General features: G+C 43.3%; 2 protein-coding genes across 2 annotated transcripts; one reads left to right on the forward strand and one right to left on the reverse strand.

Annotated features, from left to right (window-relative positions):
- The first annotated feature begins 232 nt into the window (after positions 1-232).
- Positions 233-8,760, forward strand: ankfy1 (ankyrin repeat and FYVE domain containing 1). Its single transcript, XM_061298789.1, has 25 exons — positions 233-302; positions 1,473-1,680; positions 1,751-1,869; positions 1,942-2,077; positions 2,350-2,473; positions 2,550-2,699; positions 2,788-2,953; positions 3,042-3,246; positions 3,347-3,415; positions 3,492-3,694; positions 3,770-3,867; positions 4,000-4,201; positions 4,295-4,393; positions 4,516-4,669; positions 4,828-4,996; positions 5,106-5,224; positions 5,503-5,659; positions 5,747-5,947; positions 6,022-6,198; positions 6,323-6,470; positions 6,611-6,701; positions 6,801-6,925; positions 7,010-7,156; positions 7,286-7,376; positions 7,449-8,760. The coding sequence occupies exons 1-25, from the start codon at positions 293-295 to the stop codon at positions 7,579-7,581; spliced, it is 3,501 nt and encodes a 1,166-aa protein (XP_061154773.1). The 5' UTR covers positions 233-292; the 3' UTR covers positions 7,582-8,760.
- Positions 7,875-10,422, reverse strand: LOC133167819 (neuferricin). The gene is made up of 4 exons (XM_061298790.1): positions 10,030-10,422; positions 9,656-9,796; positions 9,086-9,272; positions 7,875-9,013 (listed from the first exon to the last, which is right to left on the reverse strand). The coding sequence occupies exons 1-4, from the start codon at positions 10,283-10,285 to the stop codon at positions 8,842-8,844; spliced, it is 756 nt and encodes a 251-aa protein (XP_061154774.1). The 5' UTR covers positions 10,286-10,422; the 3' UTR covers positions 7,875-8,841.
- Positions 10,423-10,463: the final 41 nt, after the last annotated feature.

Consider the following 10,463-nt stretch of genomic DNA (forward strand, 5'->3'; position numbering starts at 1 on the left):
TCAGTCATATTAGGTAGATAGAGAGATAGATATCTCCCATTATCAACACAATTAATATTTTCTTCTACAAAGAACAAGGCAGTTGTATTATTGATTACTATCTTTAGCGTGTGACAAAATAGAATTTTATTAACATATTGCGACACGTTCAAGTGATTAGTTGCGTTCACGCGAAAACACTATAATTGACGCGCCCACCGACGCACCTTGAACGCCACACTTCCGCCCCCTCTCGGCCGCGTTCGTCTTATCGCGAGAACGCCGCCCGGTCACGAAGCCAAAGCAGAGCAACATGGCGGAAGGTATGAGATTGAATTTTTGGGTGGTTTTCCCTGTCCACTCCCTTCTATTTACGTGGGCGTGTTGCGATTTATGACTCTACCAAGTTCGGAGTATGCGTTTATTGTATATTTCCATGTATATGTCTTTTTGAAACAACACTACATTGTTCTTGCCTTGTTCGGCTTGTAAGTGAGCAAGCTTTTATCAGTAGCTCTCGTTGATGTTGCTAGCAGATATTTTTGCCGTTTCTATTTAACTCAATTAGCTGAGACTGACAGTCGCCTATAGTGCTGCAACAGACGCCTCGTGTGCTTGTGCAAAACATTTACTTTCATGTACCATTCGTTACGATAAAGTTCGAATCAAATGATCAACAATAAACGATCGTAGCTGTTAGAAAATAAAGATCACGTGCTTCTGATTTGAGCATAGTGACATTTTACAAGGAAAATGCATTTATTTGGCACCTGTTCTGTTCTTCTCGAATCAATAAGGGCAGAAAGTTCTTCTGTGTACTTACTGTCAGTTCCTCCTCATGAGTATTGGCACCGCCTTTACAAATGTCATGACCACCAACGGAAAGAAAAGGCTGTTAAAAACAAACAAACATTTTTCTCTTTTGGTCTGACAAAAAAATGACTTGCATTGTTTTTGTGGTCATCACTACATGGTTTTAAGAATGCATATGCACGGCTAGCAAACAACTCATTATTTTCTTATTGAAGCCCCCAGTTTTGCAGAATAAAGTCTAAAAGCTGCTCCAGCGTAACACGGTTCTTGTGTGGGGCTCGAACTGTGTCACATGACTTGTAGCATTGCCGCTTACAGTTTACAAGGCAGGACAAAGTAACTAGCCTCCTCAGCACTTTTATCCCCTTTACAAATACTTTAGTGCTTTAAAGGAAGGAAATGGGCCCCAGTGGAACTTTGTGGACATGGCTGAGTCATGATTTAGAATTTCAACATCAAGAGCTGTAGAGAAAGTCATGCCTAAAGGAAGCCCCATTTATGCACGCGTTTTGATTCATCTGGCATCTTTTTTTTTTTTTTTTTCTCTGAATAATTGGCAACATTAGGTGCACTTGCGCAATCAGAATTTCTGCTTCTGTAAAACAAAATGATTGACATGCAACTATTAAATGAATGCCATGCATATTTGTTTGTGTCTGCATGACAACGACGTGGCGCAGAGGAGGTGGCCAAGCTGCAGAAGCATCTGGCCCTGCTGCGGCAGGAGTACGTGAAGATGCAGCAGAAGCTGGCTGACACGGAGCGACGCTGCGCCGTCCTTGCTGCTCAGGTGTCGGTCCAAGGCCCAACCAGCCCAGCATCTGCGGACACTTTTATTAGCCGTCTTCTGGACATTGTGTCGGACCTGTATCAGCAGGAACAATACAGGTGGGCGTCTTGATTTGCGGAAGAGAACACTTTCATTTCATGGTTCTGTTCTTTATTTTTGCACCGGCAGTGATTTGAGAGTGAAAATTGCGGGGAGTCAGCTCAGTGCCCATAAGTTTGTGCTGGCCGCACGCAGTGATGTTTGGAGTCTCGCCAATATGGCCGCCACCTCAGAACTGGACCTGTCTGGTAAGTGACTGTGATATGGCTTTGCCGTTATAAAGCCGTGGACAGTCCCCTCAACTCATGACATGTTTGCAGACTGCAAAGCCGAGGTTGCTACGGCAATGTTGCGCTGGGCGTACACGGACGACTTGGAGCTCAGTGAAGACGATGCGTTTCTTATCGACTTGATGAAGTTGGCCAACCGCTTTCAGCTTCAGATGCTCCGAGAAAGGTCAGCCTGTCACCAATGCAGCGGGTTTTTGGTTTGCAACGTTGTGAAGAGTGCAACAAACAAATTTGGGCAGTGGTACTTGAATATGGAAATAGTAGCCATGCTTAATTTTTCATCTGGTTTCTGGATGGGTTTTCTTTTCGCAATTATGACTACTGCATCATTCATCTAGTTTACGTTACTGCCTTTGTACACACATTAGATCTTTCACTTTGCATATGTGACATAGCCACCTGACGCTATATTGGCTTCCTGTGCATGGGGTGGGCCAGGTGCGAAAAAGGTGTCATGTCATCGGTGAACGTCAGAAACTGCATCCGCTTCTACCAAACGGCCGAGGAGCTGAACGCCACGACTCTAATGAACTACTGTGGAGAGATCATAGCTAGTCACTGGGTGAGTTCCTTCTTTTAAAACTGTGATTTTGTTCCAGCAGTACGGCGGCCTCGAATTAATTCCTCGTCTTTTCTAGGATGATCTCAGAAAAGAAGATTTCAGCACCATGAGTGCTCAACTTTTGTACAAGATGATCAAGTCTAAAACGGACTATCCTCTCCACAAAGCCATCAAAGTTGAGCGGGAGGATGTGGTGTTCCTCTATCTCATTGAGATGGACGCTCAGGTCCGTTGCCTTCTAATCCATGCTAAGCTTTTAATAACTCTTGACTTTGGTGAGCTGAACGAAACATTTATATATGTTTTCTCGTTAGTTGCCAGGCAAGCTGAATGAACTAGACCACAACGGCGATCTGGCTCTCGACCTGGCACTGCATCGAAAATTGGAAAGTATCGCCACCACTTTAGTTAACAGCAAAGCTGATGTGGATATGGTGGATCAGAGTGGATGGAGTCTTCTGCATAAAGCCATCCAAAGAGGTGTGAAGTTCACTCCGGCGTCTTCATAACAGTTGCGGCGTTCCAAATGACCTCCGCGTAAGCTTTTCTTGTCATGCGCTCCTTCCAGGTGATGAATTCGCCTCCGTCTTCCTAATTCGTCACGCCGCTCAGGTCAACGCCGCCACTGTGGGAGCGGTGGAAACGCCTCTTCACCTCGTCTGTTCTTTTAGCCCCAAGAAACACTCGACCGAAGTGATGAGTGGCATGGCGCAGATTGCGGAGGCTCTGCTCAAGGCCGGCGCCAATCCCAACATGCAAAACAGCAAGGGCAGGTTGGTCACATTCTTTTTTTTTTTTTTTTTTTTTTCGGAAATTCGGCAAACTATCATTGCACAAGACTGACATTTTTGTTTTTGTTTCTGGCTTTGTTAGAACTCCCTTGCATGAAGCTGTGTCTTCAGGGAACGAGCCAGTCTTCAACCAGCTGCTCCAATGCAAACAGTGTGTTCCTCTCGACTTCCAACTTGAATACTTGGCTTGATTCCGACTTGCAACGATTAAACTGTCCCCACTTTAGGCTCGACCTAGAACTGAAAGACCACGAGGGCAGCACGGCTTTGTGGTTGGCTTTGCAGTATATCACCGTGTCCGCTGACACCTCTGTAAATCCTTTTGAGGATGATGCGCCAGTTGAGAACGGCACCTCATTCGATGAGAACAGCTTTGCGGCGCAGTTAATCCAGAGAGGGAGTAATCCCGATGCGCCCGACACATCAACAGGTGTGCATTGATTTTCTCCTTTCGTTGTCTTGTAATTTGTCAATTTCATTGCTTTTCATATTTTTGCTTCTACAGGGAACTGCCTGATGCAGAGAGCAGCTTGTGCGGCCAATGAGGCAGCTGCTCTTTTCTTAGCCACTCACGGGGCTAAAGTCAACCATATTAACAAATGGGTGCGTACGACATGTTATGTGGAATCGCAGTATCACAAATACTTTTTGATATACCATTGGCCAAATAATAGACTGACAATTAGGGGCTTGAGTTTCGAATATGAGCTGTAAATAAATTTGATATCCTCTCAGGGGGAAAGCCCTCTTCACACAGCCTGCCGCTTTGGCCTTGCAAGTCTGACGGCGGAGCTGCTCCAGCAGGGTGCAAACCCCAACCTGCAGACCCTCAAGTCTCTGCTTGATGACACTCTTGGTGTGGCTGCACAGACCCCTCTTCATATGGCCATTGCTCATAACCATCCAGATGTGGTCTCTGTTATCCTCGAGCAAAAAGGTTGGCGATTTTCCACACCTAAATGCAAGAGGAACATGTTTGAGTGGATTAATCTTTTTTTTTTTTTTCTCTCCTTCTTTGTCTGTGTTGCAGCAAATGCAATTCATGCCTCCGATAATTTCCAGATCATTCCAGACTTCAGTCTCAAAGACTCTATGGACCAAACTGTTTTGGGCTTGGCCCTCTGGACAGGTACATCATGAGAGCGCAATTATAACAGAACGTTTTACGAGTGGCCTGTTTTTTATGCATATGTTGACTGTGGACTGCATTTAATTTGTGATGTTTTAAATGGGTCATTCTGCCCCTGTTAGGTATGCACACCATCGCAGCTCAGCTTCTGGGCTCCGGAGCGTCTATCAATGACACCATGTCCAGTGGACAAACCCTACTTCACATGGCCATCCAAAGACAGGACAGCAAGAGCGCCCTGTTTCTTCTTGAGCACCAGGCAGAGATCAATATTAGGTAACTACTTCATCATCAAGTGTTTGTGACGCTTTGACTTTCATCTACTTTTTCATTTTCCTTTCGGACGCGTCGCGGTTTATCAAAGGTTCCTGGCCAGCTAAATGTTTTCGTAGGGTATTTTTGAAAATACATTTTTTTCTTCGTGTGGCTATTAGGACCCAGGAAGGCCAAACAGCACTGCAGTTGGCCATCAGTAATCAGTTGCCACTGGTGGTTGACGCTATATGCACAAGAGGAGCTGACATGTCTGTGGTGGATGACAAAGGGGACCCTCCCTTATGGCTTGCTCTGGAGAATGGCATGGAGGATATTGCATCCACGCTGGTGAGACATTAAAAAAAAGATGCATTTCATCCAAGTTATTCCACACGTATTGTGGTTACAAGGAGAAAAGGTTTGTCATTGAAATATTCTCCTTTTCGCTTCCTCCAAGGTTCGTCATGGCTGCGATGCGACATGTTGGAGCAAAGGCCCCTCTGGCTGCCAACAGACCCTCTTGCACCGAGCCGTTGATGAGAACAATGAGGTCACAGCTTGCTTTCTCATCCGAAGGTCTGAAACCACATTACTTTAATTCAGTGCTTGGGCTGCAGTGCAAATATACCCAAGCAAGATAAAAAAAAAAAAAAAGTGCTTTTACAAAGATATGTAATTATGGCACAGGGGGAGTGATGCATATTCTGTCTATTAACATTTTGCAAAAACTCAATGCATTACTGTAGGATCTCATTAGAAACACTGTGCACTAGTGGTGGGTTGTCTGCCTTGCAGTTCTGAATATCCCCCCCCCCCCCCTCTTAACCATGATTCATTGTATCATGTCTGCGTAGTGGTTGCGACGTCAACAGCCCGAGGCGGCCAGGCCCAAATGGAGAAGGAGAAGAAGAAGCCAGAGATGGGCAAATGCCTCTCCACCTAGCAAGCAGTTGGGGACTGGAGGAGGTGGTACAGTGCCTTCTAGAATTTGGAGCTAATGTCAATACGCAGGTCAGTCTCATCACAGCTGCAGCAACTTTGACTACTTGTATATATTTATTCACAACAATGGCTCTCGCTTTTTTTTTTTTCTTCCAGGATGCAGAGGGTAGAACCCCTATCCACGCTGCCATTAGTAACCAGCACAACGTAATCATCCAACTCCTGATTTCCCATCCGGATATCCGTCTTAACATACGCGACCGCCAAGGAATGACACCATTTGCCTGTGCCATGACGCACAAAAATAACAAAGCAGCAGAAGCCATCCTCAAAAGGGAGCCAGGTGCCGCTGAACAGGTGAGGAACGAGAACAGCAGGAGAACCCCCCAACGTTTGTCTCTCGTGACCTCGAACTTTTTGCATCTCTCCAGGTTGATAATAAAGGGCGTAATTTCCTCCACGTGGCTGTGCAGAATTCCGATATCGAAAGTGTTCTTTTCCTCATAAGTGTCCAAGCTAACGTGAACTCCAGGGTTCAGGATGCCGCTAAGCTCACCCCACTTCACTTGGCCGTGCAAGCTGGATCTGAGATCATTGTTCGAAACTTGGTATAGCCTACGTTCTTTTTTTTTGGGGGGGTCTGTTTTCTTTTCATTCAAATTGCCCTGTAATATTTTTGTTAGGCTGAACATTTTCCAATCGAGCTTTTTTCTTTCCAATGTGACTCACCAGCTGCTTGCCGGGGCCCAAGTAAATGAGTTGACCAAACATCGGCAGACTGCCCTGCATTTAGCCGCTCAACAGGATTTGGCCACCATCTGCTCCGTGCTGTTGGAGAACGGCATTGACTTTGCTGCTGAGGATGAGAATGGCAATAACGGTAAATTTCAGTTCTAGAACTCACTTCAGATTTAATGGATATTATCTGTTCTCGTTTTATTTTGTTATGGGTTGATACTATTGGTAGTACCGCAGCTTGTGATTGGCTGATATAAAATTGTTTTCCTGTTGCATCCGCAGCTCTTCATCTGGCAGTGATGCATGGCCGCCTTAACAATATCCGATCCCTTCTCACAGAGTCCAATGTCGATGCTGAGGCCTTCAATCTCAGGTATATTTCACCTTTTTGAGTTTTTTTTTTTTTTCTAAATGACAAAGATTTTGCAGGACGTTGAATTAATTGTTTTATTGCCTTATTGAAATAATTCAGGGGTCAGTCACCAATGCACGTTTTAGGCCACTATGGTAAAGAAAACGCTGCTGCCATTTTTGAATTGTTTCTGGAGTGTATGCCCGAATACCCTTTGGACAAACCAGATAATGAAGGGAACACAGGTACTTGAAAATGCATTTTTTTTTTCTTATTTGTAGAGCAACTCCATACTTTGAATGACACCGATATATTATTTTTATTTACAGTTTTGCTCCTGGCCTATATGAAAGGGAATGCTAACCTGTGCCGTGCTATTGTGAGGGCTGGTGCTCGCCTGGGCATCAATAATAATCAGGGCATTAACATTTTCAACTACCAAGTAGCAACAAAACAGCTGCTTTTTCGCCTTCTTGGTAAGCAGATGTTTTTTTTTTTTTGTATTCCTCAGTGCTTTTTGGTCAATTCAATCAATGTATTAGCTAAAATTCTCAAATTAATTTTCCTTAAAGAAACAATTTTTATTTTATTTTTTTTTCTGGTAGATATGCTGTCCAAAGAGCCTCCTTGGTGTGATGGATCCAACTGCTACGAGTGTGTCGCCAAGTTTGGAGTCACAACAAGGAAACATCACTGGTTCGTACCTTGACTTTCTTGCAATATTTTTCCTGTCCGTGTTGTGCTTCATTATGAATCCTGTCTCTGCAGCCGTCATTGCGGGCGCCTCTTGTGCCACAAGTGCTCTATCAAGGAGATCCCCATCATCAAGTTTGACTTGAACAAGCCGGTGAGGGTGTGTGACATCTGCTTCGATGTACTAACTCTGGGTGGAGTGTCATAATGCAGCGGCCCGGATTTTCCCCACCTACTAATAATGTTCATCGGGTCGGGGTCCGACTTAGTTACTGGGCACATCATAAGGGACAGCAGGAGCAGCAAGAGATTGGACAATTCTGGACCGTTGTCTTTATATTATGCCAGTCTTGTGAAAAAGCACTTGAGACCGGTTCTTCATTTTGTTGTCGATCAAAGATATAAATGAATAGAAAGCAGTTTAGTGACTGCTGGACTGAGTGAGGTCACTTCTTAAGCTCTATGTTGTTTCCAATGGTTAGCTTGTTTTTCAATAAAATAGTTGCTTCTCTTGGTCATTGCAATTCAATGATAAACATCTCAAAAACACTGTTGGAAAGATGTTGATCTGTGGTTAAGTCATTTCATCATCTGCAGGTTGTGCTACCTGCTCTGAGACAAATGTTTCATGCATCATGATTCACATACTCGAACCATCCAAATGAGATTCAAATGATTATCAATCGAACTCTTGTGACTGTAGACTGTATTACCTGGATAAATGATTAAATCAATTATGTTTTGTTAGACCCCGAAGCAAAAACAAGCACATTTTAATTTCACTTGTGTGGTGAAAAAAAATAACTGCCCAGCAATATGAAAACATTAATTAGCAGGCTGTGAACCATTATTGATCCATATAATACATATTTAGTATGTATTAGTACTGACGAGCAACTATATGCCTGCATGTACTATAATTTGTAGCATTTCATAATGTCTTTTATTTTTATTTTTAAATCAGTCAGCATGAGTACATTCCAGTTTTGACTTGACCATGAGGTCCTTGTCAGTTGCGATGACGATAATGCCTCAAGTCGAGGTGTCTCGACCTGACACATTTACTGCTTTGATTTTTCTAAATCCAACAGGTGCACTTTATAAAGATCACATGACATGTCCAATGGTTTTGGGAAGTGAGAACGATAGGCATGTTGAATTGTACAGATAAATGTGTGATATTTTTGGCCACTGCTACCATTTTTGTACTTAATGCAGTTTGTGATTGCCATTGTGACAGACTTAAATCTTGCCTTTGTTAATCTTTTATGCACATTGTAAAATCTTTTATGCACATTGTATCGTATCTGTATGCTCAGATATCTAGCCCGTCTCTTCCAAGTGTATCCTTATACAGACAACTTTACATAAAGATCATTTAAAACAATCTTTTCTTCACACCCACCCACCCCCTTGACGCATTTGTGAACTGGGTTATCCCAGTTATGCTCGTTGTCCATTTTTGAAACTATTCAAATGAAGAGCAGGAGACTGCATGCATTGAGCAGTCATCATACTCCTGCAGGTTGGGGTTCTCCCTGGCTGCAGATGGATCTTCCACACAAACACAACGGTACCCACTAGCACCTGCAGAAAATAGTTTTCGAGGAACACCTGTCCAGCTTCTTTCAACTCCACCACTGGTGAAAAGAGAAAAGGTCCATAAAATTGCATCTCAGTAATATTTGTACATGCTCAAAGTGTTTATTTACCTTTTGGTGGAGCACCAGACCCTCCCTCCCCTTGCAGAGCTCCACTCCGAGTTACAGGCAGGGAAGTGAAGCATGTCCGCCTCTGTCTTGGCTTTGAGTTGCTGGCCCGTTGCAAGCAATGACTCAACGTGTAATAGAAACTCTGTGGGCTTTCCACTTTCAGAATAGAACCGTCCTATGAGCAAACCTGAAAACATGCAGAAGTCAGTGGGTGCATTCACAATTGAAATTATTAGACAGTTGTCTCATGACAAAACTGTTATTGGAACGGGCAAGCTATAAAATCGGTCTGGCTAGAGAGAGTAATTGATTATTTCTGTAACCACTAATCTTGCATTGGATGAAAATTAGACAAGCTTGCAGTCTTAAGTTTTCCTGGCGCCCTGCTAACTGCCCTAATGCCAAGCTCCATCTGGAGTGCTGCTTTGCAAAGTAGAGGAAGGAGGAGACAAAATGAGTGTTTCATTATCTGCAAAATCCTTTTCAGATTTTTTTTTCATATATATATATTCTAATTTCTTGACATCTATTATGGACTGAACATGCACAATCATTAGAGCAATTACACACCTACAGTTTGGTAGGTCTTCTGATAGAAGAGCAGCCAGTCAAACAGGGCTACCACCTGCAATGGTGACAAACTGGACACATCATCTGTCAAGCCACTTTCTGTAAAATCGCCCGTGATGAAGGCCAGTGATGCATCTTTACCTGGGTGGAATAAACAGCCAGCATACTGTATAAACATCATTTTGATCAATTTAATGAAATTTGATACAATAATAGCATGACAAAAAATATGTAGTACTAAATATAGTAGGGAAATACAGTTGGTTAGGTCATTTTGATAGTTAATGTGTATAAAACGTGCAGAATATATAGTTTTGCAAGCAATTGTTACTATGTGCATTAAAGGCTCAAGAAACAAGGAAATTCGAAATCACCTGCCATAAAATGATATGCACCACCAGGGCCATAATGTTTGAGGCCACTATGTACGTCAAATACCTGGCCTAATATTGCCAGGTAAATACCCTTGCTTCCTTCTCCGCCGTTATATAACGCCAATTCTTGACTATTCAAAAGCCTCGTAGGTGGCCCCTGAGTTGATTTGCTTTCTGAATATAACGACCACTGCCGAGGGAAAAAAAATACTGCCAAGAACGCCGATAACAACGCCAGCAATGCATAGCAGAGCATATTGTTTTATTTGCCGTGCAGCATTTTTCTTAAAATAAAAAACCCCATCGGTTCCCTTGCAGGTGCTTCCGTAAACGAAGAAGAAAACGCGCATGCGCAAACGACTAAACAAGGTTTCAGGCAAGCACACGAATTACTGTACGTCAATGCGGTAGTAGTCTAGGCTAGTAGAGAGAAT

Source organism: Syngnathus typhle, linkage group LG15 (assembly GCF_033458585.1).
Source record: "Syngnathus typhle isolate RoL2023-S1 ecotype Sweden linkage group LG15, RoL_Styp_1.0, whole genome shotgun sequence".
Classification (NCBI taxonomy): Eukaryota; Metazoa; Chordata; class Actinopteri; order Syngnathiformes; family Syngnathidae; genus Syngnathus; species Syngnathus typhle.

What these genes read in the sequence shown, in the direction of transcription:
- ankfy1 (XM_061298789.1), top strand. An exon ending in CTCAGAACTGGACCTGTCTG is followed by an intron (nt 1,870 to 1,941) that starts GTAAGTGACTGT and finishes ACATGTTTGCAG; the next exon opens with ACTGCAAAGCCGAGGTTGCT. An exon ending in AGATCATTGTTCGAAACTTG is followed by an intron (nt 6,199 to 6,322) that starts GTATAGCCTACG and finishes GTGACTCACCAG; the next exon opens with CTGCTTGCCGGGGCCCAAGT.
- LOC133167819 (XM_061298790.1), bottom strand. Translation starts at nt 10,285, where the DNA reads ATGCTCTGCTATGCATTGCTGGCGTTGTTATCGGCGTTCTTGGCAGTA. An exon ending in TGCATATCATTTTATGGCAG is followed by an intron (nt 9,797 to 10,029) that starts GTGATTTCGAAT and finishes TATTCCACCCAG; the next exon opens with GTAAAGATGCATCACTGGCC. An exon ending in GAAGACCTACCAAACTGTAG is followed by an intron (nt 9,273 to 9,655) that starts GTGTGTAATTGC and finishes GCATGTTTTCAG; the next exon opens with GTTTGCTCATAGGACGGTTC.